The sequence below is a fragment of the Delphinus delphis genome, chromosome 19 (assembly GCF_949987515.2).
Source record: "Delphinus delphis chromosome 19, mDelDel1.2, whole genome shotgun sequence".
NCBI lineage: Eukaryota > Metazoa > Chordata > Mammalia > Artiodactyla > Delphinidae > Delphinus > Delphinus delphis.
Genome location: NC_082701.1, coordinates 19,211,065 through 19,229,234, shown reverse-complemented (window position 1 = coordinate 19,229,234; position 18,170 = coordinate 19,211,065). Strand labels below are relative to the sequence as shown.

The 18,170-nt window shown below is 56.2% G+C and overlaps 2 protein-coding genes across 2 annotated transcripts; one reads left to right on the top strand and one right to left on the bottom strand.

The window, feature by feature from the left end:
- Positions 1-10: 10 nt before the first annotated feature.
- Positions 11-6,892, bottom strand: VAT1 (vesicle amine transport 1). The gene is made up of 6 exons (XM_059997440.1): positions 6,416-6,892; positions 3,256-3,463; positions 2,683-2,853; positions 2,489-2,578; positions 1,689-1,930; positions 11-1,531 (listed from the first exon to the last, which is right to left on the bottom strand). Exons 1-6 carry the CDS (start codon positions 6,824-6,826, stop codon positions 1,448-1,450), a joined length of 1,206 nt encoding a protein of 401 aa, XP_059853423.1. The 5' UTR covers positions 6,827-6,892; the 3' UTR covers positions 11-1,447.
- Positions 6,893-9,028: 2,136 nt separating this feature from the next.
- RND2 (Rho family GTPase 2) lies at positions 9,029-13,807 on the top strand. The gene is made up of 5 exons (XM_059997458.1): positions 9,029-9,151; positions 9,630-9,717; positions 10,532-10,641; positions 11,319-11,453; positions 11,662-13,807. The coding sequence occupies exons 1-5, from the start codon at positions 9,050-9,052 to the stop codon at positions 11,926-11,928; spliced, it is 702 nt and encodes a 233-aa protein (XP_059853441.1). The 5' UTR covers positions 9,029-9,049; the 3' UTR covers positions 11,929-13,807.
- Positions 13,808-18,170: the final 4,363 nt, after the last annotated feature.

The following is an 18,170-nucleotide window of genomic DNA, read 5'->3' as shown; positions in this document are numbered from 1 at the left end:
CACCCAGGGTTTGGCTTTTTATTGACACAAACACAAAGGCAGCTTCGGTAACCATAACGGGGTGGGTACACAAAAGTGAAAATCGCACTTCACACATTTAGGCCTCGTTCAGATGAAGAGGCTGAGCCCCTCCCCCCACCTCCCAATGGCAGTGGCTTGGGCAATCACCCGCCCTAATTCCAGATCCAAGGGCAGAGGGACTTACACCCCTAGCCCCGGGAAGTCCCCACTTTGGTTCCAGTGGCCCAGGTCCTAAACCTCCGCTTTGACCCCCTGTTCCATCTCCCCACCCCTGTAAACAAAGTTTGGGGCTGAGTCTGAAAAGCTGCCTCCCTGCTCTGAGGAGACAGTGGGCCTCCGTGACTACATGGGGAACGTGCTTCGATTTTTACTTTGGTCCCAGAACAAGAGGCAGATGGCATCGCCTCTCAGAGCTCTGGCTGGTAAGTGGCACACTTAGCTGCAAGGCTGAAAAAGCTTCCCCGCCTCTTCCGCCTCAACCACCATAGAGAAATGACAGCCCCAGAAGACAGGACATGGCACAGGCCCCCGGAGGCTAGGGGCTGGCCCCCCACACACCGGCACACACACAGATTTTTGGCAGTGCTATGGGACTGGGGAGCAGCGAAACCCCAGCTCCAGCAGAACAAGGAAGGCACTGGGGAGGACGGGGGCAGGAGGTGTGAGGCAGGGACCCCTACACACACAAGCAAGCTTTCCATTGCTAAGGCACTGAGAACAAATCCAGAGAACTCAGTGAAGAGGAGGGGGCTCCGTGTCCCTCCCATAGAGTGGTGACCTAGGGCAGCAGGTCTGACTCCCGCCCCTGCTGGAAGGGGCGCCCCTGCTGGAGAGTGGCAGAACCCCTGGAGGTGGGAGAAGCCGATTGTGCTCGAGAAATTGGGGACAAGAGGACGAGGCCTTACAACAAGGTGGGCGCTGGCTGGCCCGGGTTGAAGGGACACTAGGGCGACACAGGGACATGCTGGACTCACACAGATTGGCCCCATATCCTGAGCTGGCATTTCGATTCTTTGGGGAGGTGTGGGGCGGGGGCAGGAGGGCAGACGAGGCGGAGGCGGAAGCACAGGGAACAGGACGGGAAGGGATTGGCTAACCTTGGCACAAAAGCAGCACAGCGAGGCCCGGGGAAAGGGTGGGGGCAGGAAGTGGCCGGCCTCTCTCTGACCCTCCCTGTCCCCTTGGCAGGGCCCAGACATCCAAGTGGTCACTTCCCAACCTCTTCAGAGGGCAGGAAGCGGGGAGGGGGAAGCCCTGACTAAAGAGGAAGAACAGGACAGGGGAGAGGACATCACCGCAGAGACCTTGGGGGGAAAGAGGGCAGCGCATTGTGATAGAGGATGAACCGCGAGGGTCTGGTGGCCAACAGCACATGGCTTCCCAGCTTCTCTCTTCCCCGGGCCCTGAGGGTCTCCCAGCCCCCTGCCTAGTTCTCCTTCTCCGGCCCAGGCACCAGGAGGACTTTGCCCACGTTCCTCTTCTCCTGCATCTGCCTCATGGCATCCGCCACCTGGAGAGGAAGACAAGACTCTGCTCCCAGCGCCATTCGGCCCATCCAGGGAGCTGGCCTAAAGGAGTCAGCCCTCCTCCTCCCACGACTCCTCCCCTAGGGACCCCAGCCTTCACGGCTCCTATCCAGGCCCTCCCTGCAGGGCCATCACACTCACCTTCTCGAAGGGCCACACGGAGTCGATGTGGGGTTTGATGTGGCCCTGGTTGTACAGAGCCACGAGGCGGGCCACCACACCGCTGACCAGCTCCGTCTCGCCCTCCAGGTAGCCCAGGTGGAAGCCACACACGGCTCGGTTGGCCGGCAGCAGCTGCAGAGCTGTCACACTGAACTGATTCCACCATGTGCGCGCCACGGCCATCAGGTTCCGCTTGGGGCCCGTTAGCAAGTTGGCCATTCCTGAGGGACGAGGAGACACATCCTGTGAATCCAGGTGCCAGGCACATCCCTGTGTGTCTGGATCCAAGCTCATCTGCCCCCCGCGGGCCCCTTACAATTATCCATACCGGCACCCGGGAGTGACAGGAGCACCTCCCACCTGCTGGCTACCTGGCCCAGATGGACTCTAGCCGACTCAAAGATTGCTCTAAGCTTTATATACTTGTTTATTTTTGGTGTGAAGTAGTTTTTTAAATGGAAATGCAACTTGCCCAAGAAGCCCAGGAGGTAGGACAGAGGAAGGCAGACTGGTTGACACTGCATCAGGAATAATCCCCAAACAAGAACACAGAGAGAACACAGAACTTGCTATGACTCATGAATGAGAAGGCGAGTAGCTACACCCAGGAGGGAGCGATGTGAATGCAACATCCAGCACCAGGCTAACCGTGATGCTTCCCACAGAGCGCCGGAGTCTCTGTCCGTTCTGCATTCAAATGCCCCGGGCCCCTATATCCTACCCCTCAGACCCCACCCTGCTTCCCCTAACTCCCCCTCCAGCCCGGCCCACCAACTCACCATAAGTGACTACTTTGCCCATGGGTTTGAGGAGGTTGTAGCCCTTGGCCGTATCTGACCCGCCCAGAGGGTCCAGGACGATGTCCACTCCTGTCAGAAAGTAGGGGGCCCAGGAAGAGCATTAGGATTCACAGATCTGGAGACGCCCCTCCCTGTCCCATGCCATCCTAGCCCTTCCCACTCCCTGACCCCACCTTTGGGAGAGATCTTCTTGATCTCCTCTACGTAGTCAGTCGTGTGGTAGTCGATGGGGTGTGTGACTCCGCTCTCCTTCAGCACCTCATGCTTGCCGGCTGAGGCCGTTCCGAACACCATCACGTTCTCTACTGTACGGCACAGCTGCACGGCAGCCATACCCACACCCCCTAAAGCAAGACACTTTCATAAAGGGGGGATATAGAGTCGTCCAGCCACCACTCTCCATTCTCACCTCTCAAGGATCCAGCCCATCACCTTCATTTTGCCTGGGCTCATCTTGAGGCTTTCTCTCCCATCATTCCATGTCTAATTTCCAAGATTGAGAATTGGGGGGAAGGTGGCTGGGAAGGAGGGGGTGCTGGGCAAGGGCACGTTGCTATGGGTAGCACACCAGGCTGGACCTGGTGGCTGAATGCTACCACGGCAACAACACTGCAGAGGCCTCTGGGCACCATAGGCCGAGGCAGCTAGTGTTGCCATGACAACAGTCCAGACAAGCAGCAGGGAAGAGGCCCGGAAGGAGATCTGGGTGGGGTAAGGAAAAGGGATAAATGGAGGGTGCCTGTCACCTGCAGCCATGTGTACCAAGACGCTGTGGCCAGGCCGTAGGTTGCCAAAGTCAAAGAGGACCATGTAGGCTGTGATATAATTGACCAGCAACGCAGCAGCTTCTTCAAAGGTCATGGCCTCAGGCATTAGGAAGGTCTGGGCCGAAGGCACAGTCACCTCCTCCTGCCACATGCCTGACCGGATCAACACCATCACCCGGTCCCCGACCTTGAAAAATGGAAAAAGAAACTGATTCACTTTGCTGTACAGCAGAAACTAACACAACATTGTAGATCAACTATACTTTAATTAAAAAAATTTAAAAAAAGAATGGAAAAAGAGCATCATTCATTCACTCATTCATTCACCCACTGGTAATTTATGACCTTCTACTATGCACAAGGCCCTCTTCCTGGCAATGAAGTAATAGTACAAGCAGCAGCAGTACTCGTGGTAATGGTTATAATAATAACAATAGTAATAATAATATCATCAATAACAACTTATCTTTATTGACTGCTTACCAAGGCCAGGCCCTATTGTAAGTGCGCTACATATAAACGCTCAATCCTCACGTCAGCCCCCTGAGGAAGATACTATCCTTATCTCCATTTTACAGATCTTACACTTTATTATTGTGTAAGATCCCTGAATGCAAGAAGCTTACAGTTAGGGCAGCATGAAATATTGAAGAGACCAAACTGCTTAGGTTTAAAAAAAAAATGGGCTCCACTGTTTACTGACACTATGACCTTGGGCAAATAAAAATTATCTAACCTTTTTGAGCCCCAGTTTTCCTATCTGTAAAACAGGGCAGTTAATGAGGATTAAGTAGCAAAAAATCAGTGGTTTTTAGCCTAATGTCTGACACATAGTAAGAACTTCGTAGTGTTAGCTGATAATAAGGACAACAATGATGACAATATCAGAAGCAAGGAGGGGAGGTCACCAATCCATTAACTGAAGGAAGAGGGCCGTATGCTGTAAGGGCCAGACCAAAGTGCAGGTAAAGGCCTCTGAGCAGTTAGGGCTGTTACCTCAGGAGAAGGATCTGAGCCGCCATTGGGGGCTCAGAAAGAAGCTTCACCCAGAGACTGGGGGGAGGAGTGATGGCCAAGGAGAGCCACACAATCCCACCTACCAGGAAAAGGCATCCCCCCTCCCCTTCCCCATACCCTCAGCCACCTGCACAAGAGCCTCCTTGCAGGAGGGAAAGGGAGCAAAGGAAGCAGAACCTTCCCCTCCAGTTTAACAACTGGGGTCAAGGGGAGGATAGGGGAAAGGGGTCAGTCTCCAGAGGAAGGCCTCTCATGGTCCTCTGAAGAGCATGGAGAGGGAGGTGTGGGTGCTGTTCCAGGACAATCCGAGTCTGTCTTGGTCCCTGCCAGGAATGATGGGAATTCTGTACATTAACGAGACTTGGGATCCATGGGGCAGGGGGATGGGACTCCCACACATACCCTTTTTCATGTCCACACTCCATTGAGGAGGAGTACTGAGGGCAGAGTAGGACCCTTCTCTGCAAGCACTGGCCTGAGACGAGGTCTGAGCAATGGAAGCATCCCACCCCAGGACTCAGGACTAGTGGACTCAGAAATAACCCAGGAGAGCTGGGGAAAGTGTAGTGGTCAGTCCAGGTGGTGGCCAGTCGCAGATTTGGCCCAGAACAAGGTCCACTTACCCAGGCTAATGCTCACCCCTCAGCCCATTACAGGGCAGGCCCATGACCCTTCCCCAGCCCAGATATCAGGAGGGAGCGGGGGCTCTCCCCTCCGAATCCAGCCTCTTACATCATATTCTTACCCTGGACAGGATATCCTGTATTTACGAAGCGGAAAGTGTGGGGAGAAGAGGTTAGGTGGTTGGCCTTCAGCAGTAACATGAACTATTACTCCCCCAACCAAAAAAAAAAAAAAAAATTCTTCTTAGCACCTTCTTAGAGTAGGATTATTTAGAAGTCAGTGGAAAGGGTGGGGCCAGAGCTGATTCCACAGAGAAGCCCCTTAAGGAGGAAGAAGACGTATGCCTGTACAATAAATCCAAAAATTCCAGCTCTGAGCTCTGGGACCCGCAGGTCTGGCAAGAAGAAAGTCTGCATTTGATGAGTCTCTCTTGCAGGGGCCAGATTTGAAAAGAAACCCCTAAACAAATGACGTGCAAAGGCCTCACCCCAAGTCTCTCAAAAAGTTGACCATTTGAAACTCTCCGGTGCCTGGGGCTGTCGCCAAGATTAATGATAAACAAAAAGGAGTCACAGACCGGCAGAGCTGGGCCAACCTGCTCCCGGTGCCACACCCCCCTCCCCAGCCCAAATGGGCACAGGCCCGGTTTCTCAGTAGAGGGTCCTCTACGAGAAGACAGAGGTGGGTTCCGCCCAAAGTTCCCAAGGGCAGCCCGGGGTCGTGGTCCGCTGGCTGAGTCACCGGAGGAGGAGACAGTGCAGTCACGGGAGACAGAGAGCCCAAGACAAAGATCCAGACACCCAGTCTCGCCCCCCACCCCACCCCACCCCGTCCCCACTCTCACCCCCACCCACCCCCGATCAGACTGGCAGTATAAGGCCGGTGCGCGGGAGGAAGGGGTGGCAGACTCCCTCTCCTCCATGATGGGCGTGCCTCTCTCTAAGGCCCTGCTCTGGGAGGGGCCGCCTCACACCCCCACAGACCACGGGGCTGCATGTGACTAGGGCTCTGGCACGGCCCTGCGCCCCCGCCCAACCCCGACTATATAGCTCTTCAGGCTCCCTCGCGGGAAAAAGGTACCGACCGTCACTCAGAGTCACAGACCACAATTACCCGCGGAGTGTTTAGTGGGCAGGGGTACAGGATAGGTTTCACGGGTGGTGGGAGGGGGCCTTAAAGGTCATTGTGCGCATGCGCATAGGCTCCTTATTGTTTCCCCACCCACCCAGCACCAGCACCGTTTCGGGGCGGCGGCCACAATTAAAATGTTTGGGGAGGGGGCAATTACTTCATCTCAACCTCCCACCCCCAAATATAAATCCAGTTTTCCAGGAGCCTCAGAGCGCAGGCTCCTTTCCTACGTCTTCCATGCCCGTCTACCCGGGTTCGTGCCAGTTTTCCCCGGCTCTGCCACACCTATGGCGCCCGCCCACTCGTGCCCCACTGCCCCGTGGCCCGCGCAGCCTCTCCCTGCCCTGCCCTGCACTGGCCCGCTCACCTTGCGGTCGTTAACTCCCTCTCCCACAGCGATCACCACGCCCGCGCCCTCCATGCCTGGAGTGAGGGGCAGCGGCGGCAGCCGGTCGTACAGCCCCTGCCGGGCCATAAGGTCGGCGAAGTTGAGCCCGCAGGCCTTGACGCGCAGCGTCAGCTGGCCGGTCCCGGGGGCCGGGGGAGCGGCCGGCCGGGTCTGCAACTTCACCTTGTCGTAGCCACCGAAGCCGGTGAGCACCAGGCAGCGCAGCGGCGGCGGCGAAGGGGCGACGGGCCCCTCGGAGGCCGCGGGTGGCTGGGCGTCGCCGGCTGCCTCCTCCGCCTTCGGGAGCTGCGAAGAGGCATCTTCTCCAGCCTCTGCCTCGGCCACCGCCACCACGGTGGCCGCCTCGGCTACCTCTCTCTCGGCGGACATGGCTGGGACGCTCGACGTGCGCGCACAGCTGGACCGAGAGTGCACCGCTGGGGAAGGCGGGGCGCGAGTCAGGACTTGCTAAGGCTGCCGACTCGGAGCGGGCGGGGCGGGGCGCCGGGACGGGGGCGGGGCCTCGAGCGCGGACTTAAAGGGCCAGGGCCACCGTGCAGGTGCGGCGCGAGCGCGAGAAGTGGAGAGGCGGCGCTTATTGGGTACGGGCCCACGCGAGGTCCTTCTTGGGATCATGAAGGCTGCGAGTTAATTTACTTATTTATTCATAATAATTAAGCTAAAAATATATTAAGGGACAGTCTGAAGGACGATCCCAAAACCTGAGCTTACATCAGATGTGGGGAGCCAGCCACCTGTGGAGCGGAACCCAACCGAGTTGTTCCTCAGGCTCTGACACGACCCATATGAGACCCATTCTTTGCTTGCAGTGGCAAACTTGGAGCAGGGTGACCGAGCCATCTGACTTTGTTAAAGCTCTGTACTTCAATTGTCCTTTCTGTAAAATGGTGATGGTGTTGCTTGCTCTAATTAATCTAATTAATCTTCGGATGCTGTGCTCATCTGCTTTGACATTAGCCGACCAGAAACACTGGACAGTGTCCTCAAGAAGGTGGGAGCCTAGGGAAGCAGGACGGCTAGACTGAGGGGGACCAGAAAACACATGGGCCAGGAGGAGGGAATTACAGCTGAGCATGGCCGTCAGGGAGAGTGTGTGTGAAGCTCTCACCCTCCGCAATCCCCCCCTGACTTCCTGGAAATCAGTCCTCAGAGCTGGATATGGCATCTGGGGGAGACGGGGGACAACAGGGAGGAGTACTCAAGGGACTTCTCGTCCACCCTCCCCATCTCCTTGGGTGTGGGAGCCCCAGATGGAGGGGATAGGAATGCTGCTGCTGGAGCTCAGGAAAGCCCTGTGGTCTCCTCTCCAGGCCCCTATCTCCATGAGAAAAGCCCATGGTGAATGGACAGAAGTCGGCTAAGGCAGCCCCAGTTCCCAGGGAGGGGAAGGGAGGGCGGGATTGGTCTGTTCCCAGGAGCAAATTTGGGAAAGGGGATGGCAGACCCTTCATGGCCACTGAGGTAGAAGCAGGGCCCCACCCCTGCCCTCTCCTCCCTTCCCTTCTCCCACACCCTTCCTGCTTTCAGCCCAAGCCCACCACTCTCACCTCCTTGCTTACTTACACGGGAGAGCCCAGAGAGGTGCATGGTAAAGATAAAATTAAATCGAGTATCCTCTATTTAAAGAAGCGCTTTTAAACGGTAAAAGATGCTATGCAAATGCAAAACAGAGGTTTGATTATTGTTAGACTCCGAATCAAGCCTGAAATCACTTTAGAGCTTGTCTCTGGCTCCAGAAGGGCTGTCACCCTGGGCAGTTCTATCTTCCTCTTCTTTGTCCCCGTCTCCGTCTCCCCGAAGCATCCACCAGAGGACGCAGCTTCCCCAAAACTTTCCACCCTGCGCTTGGCTGGAGAAACTCTGTCCTTGCTTCCCTGATCGCCCGGGCCCGCGGTTAAATCACCGCAGCCCCAGGCCAGGCCGTCCGTTGCCATGGTAACGGAAAGCCAGGGCGTCACCATTGTCCGGGTGGGTGTGTTGGAGTCCTTGCCTATACATCCCCAAGACTCCCTGCCGGGACTTTAGAGTGGGGGAGGGAGACCGAACCAAAAAGACGCCCTTTTTCCCCCTACCTTCTCGCGCCCCCTTCTGTTCAGAAAGTGGATGGCTTCCCCCGCGCGTGTCCGCACTAGCACACCGGCGTTCACGCGTGGTACGCAGAAGGCCCAAGCCTCGCGCTTGTGCAGCTCCCACCCTACCCCTCAGAACTTTCCCCGAACTCTGCCCCTCCCCCATCGCTAAGGAAGTCAACTCAGTCTAATAACCCGGTTCAGCACTTCCCAAACCCGCAGGGGCCCACTAGACCAAACCCGCGCGCTAGAACCCTTCTCCTGAGCCCCCGTTTCCCCGGGGCTCCGCCCCGCTCCTCTGGGCCCCGCCCCCAGGCGGTGCGGGGCGGGAGGCGGGGCCGGGGGCGCGGCCGCCGGGCTGGGGGCGGGGCGCAGGGGGGGCCGAGGCCCCGGGCGGGGGCTCGGCGCGGGCCCGAGAGATGCCGGTGTCGGCGGCCCGAGCGGCTGCAGCTGCAGCGGCGGGGGAGGCGGCAGCGGAGCCCGGGAGGGGGGCTGCGCGGGGGGCCGGCGCGTAGCCGGGACTATGGAGGGGCAGAGCGGTCGCTGCAAGATCGTGGTGGTGGGGGACGCGGAGTGCGGCAAGACGGCGCTGCTGCAGGTGTTCGCCAAGGACGCCTACCCCGGGGTGAGGAACCGGCGTCTTGGGAGGGGGGCGCTGAGGCCGCGGGGGTGGGTGACTGGGGCCTGGGGGACGGACGGAAATGGGTGCTGGGGTAACCAGGGATCAGAGAGAGGGGCTTGGAGGACTGGGGAAAGCGTTGGGGTTTCTGAAAGGACTGCAGAGGTTTTGGGTGGGAGGCATTGGGGAGCAGGGTGAGATGAATGGGGTTTGGGAGAACCGGAGGATCCCGGAGGGGGCGCTAGGGGAATGTCGGGGGTCTTGGGCATTGGAGAGGGGAAGAACTAGGGCCTGAAAGGACCGGGAGGGGGTCCGGGAGCCTAGCAGAGATTCCGCTGAGGCAGCTGCTCCCGGGATCTCCCCTTTGCCCAACACCGGACCAACTTGTGTCCTCGGGCTGGGCTGCACGGGGTGTAGGAATGAGGAGGGCATTTGTCTGGGGTGAGCACTGGAGGATCTCATCTTGAGCCATTCGTGTCTGCAGAGTTATGTCCCCACCGTGTTTGAGAACTACACCGCGAGCTTTGAGATCGACAAGCGCCGCATTGAGCTCAACATGTGGGACACTTCAGGTAGCCAAGTCCCTCGGGGTCACCCTGACTTCCAAGGCCCCCACCCTGCTCCCTCCCTGGACTAGACCCTTAGGCTCCAGGTCAACCCAGCCCATCCATCCTATTCTAGGAGGAAGGAAAATTAATTTTCTGCTTAAAGCCAGGAAAACTAGGCAGAGCTTTCAGAGACACATAGAAACCTTGTCCTGAAGGAGAAAGCCCAGTATCCCATCCCCGCAGCTCGATTCTGCATACCTGGGAAAGTTGGGAAGGAATGGCTTTTATTTTGGAACATGTTTCTTAGGAGATAGGCCTGGGTTTAGGAAAGACATTTAGAATTTCTTTTGGGGGCAGGAAACTGCTTCTCTAGACTGAACTATAGAAATCTGAGATCAAGTCCCGGGAGGGTGGGAGGGCTCTGCCCCTGCCCCTTCCCCTACAAAAAGGGAGAAATTTTTTGTTTTGTTTTAAATTTTTACTTGGCTCCCCTGGAGAGCTTTAGAAAATGTCTGTCAAAGCCCAGAAGGCGCATGCAAAATTTTGTGAGAATGTTGAGAGATTTCATGAGCTTCTCAAAGACTCAGAAAAGATTAAGAATGATTACTTTTAGAGAACCCCCTAGGGAAGTGGAGAGCTGTTTTCTGCCATCTAACCTCCCCTCTGTCTACTCCCTTCCTTGGAGAAACACAGACTCCTTGATGGGTATTAATACCTGCTCTTTTCCATTCTCTGCTCAGAATCCCTTGACCAGGATTGCTAAGGTCTCCCATTCCCTTCCAGGCCTTCTGCACACTCAGGACCCTCGTCTGTCCCCTCCCTCCCTGTCTTCTCTCAGGTTCCTCTTACTACGATAATGTCCGGCCTCTGGCCTATCCTGATTCGGATGCTGTGCTCATCTGCTTCGACATTAGCCGACCAGAAACACTGGACAGTGTCCTCAAGAAGGTGGGAGCCTAGGGAAGCAGGACAGCTAGACTGAGGGGGACCAGAAAACACATGGGCCAGGAGGAGGGAATTACAGCTGAGCATGGCCATCAGGGAGAGTGTGTGTGAAGCTCTCACCCTCCCCAATCCCCCCCCTGACTTCCTGGAAATCAGTCCTCAGAGCTGGATATGGCATCTGGGGGAGATGGGGGACAACAGGGAGGAGTACTCAAGGGACTTCTCGTCCACCCTCCCCATCTCCTTGGGTGTGGGAGCCCCAGATGGAGGGGATAGGAATGCTGCTGCTGGAGCTCAGGAAAGCCCTGTGGTCTCCTCTCCAGGCCCCTATCTCCATGAGAAAAGCCCATGGTGAATGGACAGAAGTCGGCTAAGGCAGCCCCAGTTCCCAGGGAGGGGAAGGGAGGGCGGGACTGGTCTGTTCCCAGGAGCAAATTTGGGAAAGGGGATGGCAGACCCTTCATGGCCACTAAGGTAGAAGCAGGGCCCCACCCCTGCCCTCTCCTCCCTTCCCTTCTCCCACACCCTTCCTGCTTTCAGCCCAAGCCCACCACTCTCACTTCCTTGCTTACTTACATGGGAGAGCCCAGAGAGGTGCATGGTTTCTGCATGCTGTGAGCAAGGATTCACCCTGTGCTGCCTTCTACCCCTGCATAACTCTGTTTTCTTCCTCCAAATAGTGGCAAGGGGAGACTCAGGAGTTTTGCCCCAATGCCAAGGTTGTGCTGGTTGGCTGTAAACTAGACATGCGGACCGACCTGGCCACACTGAGGGAGCTGTCCAAGCAGAGGCTTATCCCTGTTACACATGAACAGGTGGGACCCTTGATCTCTGACCTAGTCCCAGCCTAGACCTCTCACCTCTGCCCCTCTCAGCCTCTGATTTGAAAACACCCTATTTGGCTAATCCCTTGCCCTGGCCTCTGACCTGATCCCTTGACCACCCCCTGCCCTCAGCTTCCTTGCCCCTTGCTGAGCTGCAGGCTAAGCCCTGTAACTCTCTCCACTCACTCCATCCTTCCAGGGCACTGTGCTGGCCAAGCAGGTGGGGGCCGTGTCCTACGTGGAGTGCTCCTCCCGGTCCTCTGAGCGCAGCGTCAGAGATGTCTTCCACGTGGCCACAGTGGCCTCCCTTGGCCGGGGCCATAGGCAGCTGCGCCGTACTGACTCACGCCGGGGACTTCAGCGATCTACTCAGCTGGCAGGACGGCCGGACCGGGGAAACGGGAATGGGACCGGAAACGAGGGCGAGATACACAAGGATAGAGCCAAGAGCTGCAACCTCATGTGAAGGGCCCCGTGGGCAGACTGAGGAGGGAAGGTGTAGGCACAGTTGTCCCCCTGCTGGCCCCCGGCCTCCTGACCTCCTGACTCTGGCTGGGACTTTAGGGTGGGCGAGTGAGCAGTTCTCCTGGGCAGGGAAGCTGGAGGCAGAAGGGTACCGCCATTCCCCACATCCTCATTCAGCTCCTCTCCAAGGCAAGTTGAGGGAACTAGCAGAACAGGCATCTGGGCTGGGAGCTGGGATGGGGCCAGGGGGTTGGGGAAGCTGGCATCAAGCGGTGACCTTGGTTGAGTCTCAGTATATGAAGGGTGCCTTCCCTCCCCACCTTCAGTTCCCATATCCTGGTCCTGGCTTCCTTCCCCAAGGAAAGTGTCCATTCTCTGACCTTCCCTCTTCCTCTCCTCTCACTTCTACAGCTGTTCTCACTCATCCTAACCTCCAGGCAACATGCACTAAATTAAAAAGCAAGTTGAGAAGCCTCTCCCCCAATTTACCCACCAGTCTTAGCTCCCTCCCTCCCTTCCCCCAAGAGTCCCCAAATAAAGCCCATGTCCATGGAAAACGACTGTGGCTTTAGTTTTGTTGCTTTCTAAGAAAACAATCTACCAGTCTCTAGCAGCAGGAGGGAAAGTTAGACTTCAGTAAGAACTTCCCTGTCGATGCCCACAGACGGAGCAGAGGAAAAAGCTATGGGTTGGATCAGCAGTGTCCTTTTCGGAGCCAGAGGCGGGAGAGAGAGATATCTTGGGAATATTCATGTCAGTTAATGAGCCAGATGATCCTAAAGCCGTTAGGGGGTTTTAAAGTGGACTGATGTGCAATTCATTACTCAGCCCAACTGGGGCCCCTGCTAATGTGGGAAGGATCCGGCTGAAGTGGTCCAGGCCGCTTGCTCACCATGTCCAGCCCCAACTTGGAATCTGCTGGTGCCCTGGGAGCTGTGGGTGTAGGGAGGGCACCAAAAGCCTCCACATCAGGGTGACCCTGTACAGAGTGGTTTCCCAAGGGAACAGTAGTTTGATTCTGGGGTCTCCTTGGAGGCTGGGGCAGGGGCTCTCTCCCTCTTTCCATCCTGAGCTCCTTGATGATTTTGGAGGGAGCACAAGATGTGAGTTGAGGGTCACACCTCCCCAACCCCCTACAGAAGGAAAGACGGTGGAGGGGCCGGCCAGAGCACTTGTTGTCTGGAAAGACAGTGCTGGTCTGTTTTCTCCGGAGTCTGGTTTCACATTGTCCTGTATTCCCTCCCTGGCTCTGATCCCACTGGCCTCTTTTCGGTGACATTCTCCCCCAGGAACCATCCGTGGCTCTCCCCTCCCCCAGCCCCAGCCAGTTCTTCAGACACACTCTGGGAGAGAACACAGACCTTACCCTCCCATCTGCTGGGATCCCCACCTAATTCACAGCCCATCTTTCCCTCATTCATTCAGCAAATGTGTACTGAGCACCAACTGTGTGCCAGACACTGGCTTGGGATTCTGAAAGGACCAGTCTCTGTGCTCTGGAGGCCAGCCCGGTGGGGAAGAGAGGTACCCCAGGTGTGATGGTTCCCTGGTTGTGGAAGCTCCTTACAGCCTCAGAAGCCCATCCTCTGAGCCAGGTCCTTGAGGGTTGAAGAGGAGTTTGCCAGGCAGGGAAGGGGCGGGAAAGGCACTCTGAGCAGAGGGTACAGCATGTGCAAACACGTGGAGATGAGGAAGAGCATGGCACCACTGGGGCTGCCATGGCAGGGAGGGCGGAAGACAAGGCTAGGAAAGTACAGGGAGGCCGCTGCAGGGCCCACAAGGGAACCAGGGCTTCATGCGGAGGATGTGAGGCAGCATGAGGGATTTCAAGCAGAGAATGAAGGGACCAGATTTGGTTTTTGGATAGATGGTTATCTGGATGAGGTGATGGGGGGCTGGGGTGGGGGTGGGGTGGGGGGCGCAGGGAGGGTGTCTAGGGGGTTTGGCTCTGTGATGTGTCATTTAAAATAGCATCTCCTTCGGGACTTCCCTGGCGGTTCAGTGGTTAAGACTCTGTGCTTCCACTGCAGGGGGCACGGGTTCAGTCCCTGGTCAGGTAACTAAGATCCTGCATGCCAGGCAGTGTGGCCAAAAAAGAAACAAACAAATAAAATAGCTTCTCCCTTCCCTATGCCAGGGCCCAGTCTTGAGAGGAAAGGAAATCCCCACCCACTCCTGCCTCATCAAACACTCCTTATCCTCCCTCTTCCTCCAAGACCCTGTCCTGGTCCATCTCAGCCAATCTCCTCAAGGATTCTGGGACAGCTTCAAAGGCACCGGGCACCCTACCCTCTTAAACTGAGACCTGGTTAGGGGCTGACTCCAGCATCCTCTGCAAGAATACTGAGTCCTGGATTGAGGGTGCTGGAGAGCGCTGGGGCTCAGCTAGGTGGACCTCAGTCTGGTCCCAGAGGCCTGACCCTTCCCCCACAGGGGCCTGATATACCACTGTCTTGGGATTTTGTCTGTGGCTTCTCATCTCCACTTTGAACTTTGGTACAAACCAGGCTCAAAGTACGGAGTGTTTGCACCCCCTCTCTTCTCCCAGCCTCCCTCTCCTGCCATGCTCAGGGAATGCAAACACATTTCAGTATTTGCCTAAAACAAACATAATTAGGAAGATAAATCAGCTGGAGGAACCCCTAAAGTTTATAATACATTTCCAGTACCACCGGGAACAGATATTTGTCCCCTCTGCAGGTCTGGGTTGCCAGACGTTTTATTTCCTCTACAGAGGGGTCTGTGCCTCTGGGCTGAGGAGCCCAAAGGGTGAGAGGAGGGAATGGGGCTGTTCCTAGATCCTCAAAGGCCCCTGCAGGCTGGAAGGAGGGGACCTTCCCCTCACCCCAGACGCAGGAGTCAGACCCAGCTTCCTCCTCTGCAGCTGTTTCCCCCACAAATTGGACACCCCTTTGGGAAACAATGTAGCCTCGTTAATCATTTAATGAAATAAACAACTAATCACATTGTGTTGCTGCCAGTGTTTCTTAACCTCAGCAGTCAGCCTGCCCTGGAGGGAGGAGGCGGAAGGAAGGAATGGGGTAGGGGCGGGGACTTGGTCTAACACCTGAAATGCTTCCGCTGACAGAGGGTCATCCCCTTATGACTCCAGCCTTTCCAGGAGGGACAGTCATGAAAAGCGCTTAATATTTGGAGGCAGAGGTCCGAGGGCCTGGGTCCTAGCTCTGCTGCTTCCTCCCTGGGGAGCCTTTAGTGAGGCCCTGCAGGCATCTGAACCTCAGTTTTCATACTTGGAAAAGGGAGCTGATTGCCACATCTGCCTCACTGTGTTGCTGAGGAGGATTTAGAGAGGAGAAAGGATGTAGAAAAGTTGTTTGAGCCTTTAAAGGGGGCTGAACTGATACCGACCTTTATTTTTTACAACTTGCACATCCAGGCTTGAGTGCCTCTGAACTGGGCCTGATGGAATAAGGAAAGGCTTCTTGGAGAGGGCCTCTTGGGATTCAGACTGGAGGAAGGCCAGAAGACAGGAAGGGGCAGGTCAGGTGTCTGGTCCCCATACCTATCCTGAGGGCTAGAGAGAGAGGTCTAGTGACTCCTCCAAAGGACATCTTTTGGTCCCCCATTTTTCTGAACTCCCCCATTACCTTTTCTGAAGTCTGGGTGAGGGCACCAGGTTGCCATAGTGACCCCACTCCAGATACACGCAGACTGGTCCTGCAGGCTGTGGGAGGTGGGGGGAAGGGGTCATGTCCCGCAGGTTCCTGGTGGACACCAGGACCCTGGCAGGCAGTCCTGGTACAGCTGTCCCCTACACTACTCTCTCTTCCCCAGGAAAGGGGTTCAGCTCTTCTGAGTATCCCCCCCTCCCTCTCTGCCAACAAAGGAGTTTCTTCTACACAGTGCAGCCCCTCTCCCCCCTTTCCCCCTTTCAGCTGGGTTCCCAGGTCTCTCTCCATTTCTAGCCAATCCCCAACTCCCTCTCCTCAAGGCTGGGGGTGAGGGTCAGAGAGAGGGGAGGCACCAGGTCCAGGCATGTGGGGTGATTCCCAAGCAGCTACTACCCCCGCCTGCAGCCAAAGAGACAAGAGGGACACGTACATAAGTGCCCCTCCCCCCAAGAAAATGCCTCTGCTGTTGACTCCTAAATAACAGATGTCTGTCTGCATATTAATGAGATTGGACGAATAATTGGTGAGTTTTTCATTCAGTGTCAGAATGAACCCAGAGGCCTTATGTTCATGCACACAGACACCCACTCACTGACTCTCCCCTTCCCCCAGAGCACAATGAGACAGAGGCAGTGGCTGGCAAGCTTGAACCACAAAGGGGAGGGGCAGACAGGGAAGTGGGAGGGGGCGTCAGCAGGAGGGAGACTGCCACCGTCTGGGTCTGTCAGGTTTCTCCCTCTTGACTGCTATCTCCCCAGTCCCCCACTCCCACCAGGGGCAAAAGCTTGCATTTGTGCGATTTCACCACCATGCAGAAGGGGCCCAGAGGAAGGTGGGAGCCTGAAGGTAGGGAGGGGGGAGGCAGGTGCTGCCCAGAGGGGAGCAACAAAGCAGTGGCCTCCTTCAGCAAGGTTGTTGCCTCCCATGAGCCTGGAATCAGGGGGCCCTTACCCTGCTTAGCCCCTGCGCCAGGGTGTGAGGTGGTTTTTGAATCAGATAGCTGCCATCTGCCAGCTGGGTGCTCCTGTGCAAATTACCCAACCTCTCTGAGCCTCTCATTTTCCCGTCTCCAAGAACACCACCTTGCAAGACTGAAAGGAAGAAATGAGATAAAATGTGTCATGTGTCTGTCTTAGTGCCTGGTTTACAATAGGCCCCCACACATATTTGTTTTCTCCCCACCTATCCCTAAAACACACCAAGACAGTTTCAAAATTGCTGCCTCTCCTTCCAGACACACGCTCCTTAGGGCAGGGGCGAATTAGAAGTTTAGTAATTATCGCGGCTGCCTAGAAACCTGGGGGTAAAGATACAGAGAGGAGCAGGAACAGAGAAAGAGATTAGATAGACAGAGGAGAGAGGAGTGATGGAACCCAAGGCCTGGAACAGAAGGATAGACCACAGAGACACAGAGACGCAAGCTGGGAATGGAGAAGGTACTGCAAGCAGTGGAGTGAGCCCTGGAGTGAGAGTCTAGAATCTACACTGTGGATTCCGGAAGCCCCGGCTCTGCCATGCTCGCTGTTTGACCTTAGCAAGTCTCATCCTCTCTTAGCATCTTAGTCTCCTCATCTGTAAAATGAGGGGTTGATTTGCCCTCTGGGTCCCTTCGCACTGTGTGGGAACAGGAGTCCCAGTGGCAGCGGGTTGGTGGGGGGAGCAGGGGAGAGGAGGCGGGATCGCCCCCGCCGCCCCCCCCCCAGCAACTTACTATGGCCCATCGGTCACTCTTGCTCTGTGTCCTCCCTCCCTTGGTAAATAGATCTGCTGCGCCAGCAAACAACTGTCCATTGTGTCCTAATGAGGGACGAGCAGGGAAAACCAATCACTTATGATGCAAATGAGCGGCGGCTGCGGCCTCCTTGCTTTCACTGAGTGCCTCTCTTCAGCGCTGCCCCAGTTGGGCCTTTCTCCTTAGCCCCAGTTCCCATCTGGTCCTGGAGGAGGAGGGGGCAGGCCCAGACTGCCCTTCCCATTGTCCTTCATTGCCACTCCCAGCAAGGGGGCTCTACCCTCACAGCTTCCACGAGGCCCAGCTTCTCTCCCCACCCCCACAGAGCTCCCAGGGCAGCTCGGTTTTTGTTTTTAATTAAGGTGAAATTCACATAATATAAAATTAACCATTTTAAGGTGTACAGTTCCGTGGTATTTAGTGCATTCACACTGTTGTGCAACCACCACCCCTCTGGGCGTGGGTGTCATGCCCTTCTGCCCATCTCCACACCCTACAAGCTCCAGTGGCACAGGGAAGCTGCGGAGGCCTCAGCAAAGGGTCGAGGAGTAATGGAGGTTGGTGTTGGGCGAAAGGCTGAGAAAAGCCCAGAGCTGGCCTGGGGTGAAGAGGACAAGGCCTGCTCTTTAGAATGGAGCCCAGGGAGAAAGCTCGGGCTTTGGTGGGAAGGGGAAGATCATCACTGCTTTCCCCAGCACAGCCCTGGGGCCACATCTTTAGGAAATGGCCTCTTGAATTGCTGTAGAGATTTTTCTTCCTTAATTTTTCTGACATTTGGTTGGAAACCAGAGGAGGTTCCAGCACAAATCTTGGCTTCCATGGCTGTCAGAGTCTCTGGGCACTTGGGGATGGCCCCACCAGCAGGCGTCTCACCTCTGC

Coding starts and splice junctions, on each gene's coding strand:
- VAT1 (XM_059997440.1), bottom strand. CDS start 6,826: ATGTCCGCCGAGAGAGAGGTAGCCGAGGCGGCCACCGTGGTGGCGGTG. Junction 2,579..2,682: donor CAAGAAGATCTCTCCCAAAG/GTGGGGTCAGGG, acceptor ACTTTCTGACAG/GAGTGGACATCGTCCTGGAC. Junction 1,532..1,688: donor CCGTGTGGCCCTTCGAGAAG/GTGAGTGTGATG, acceptor CTTCCTCTCCAG/GTGGCGGATGCCATGAGGCA.
- RND2 (XM_059997458.1), top strand. CDS start 9,050: ATGGAGGGGCAGAGCGGTCGCTGCAAGATCGTGGTGGTGGGGGACGCG. Junction 9,152..9,629: donor CCAAGGACGCCTACCCCGGG/GTGAGGAACCGG, acceptor TCGTGTCTGCAG/AGTTATGTCCCCACCGTGTT. Junction 10,642..11,318: donor TGGACAGTGTCCTCAAGAAG/GTGGGAGCCTAG, acceptor TCCTCCAAATAG/TGGCAAGGGGAGACTCAGGA.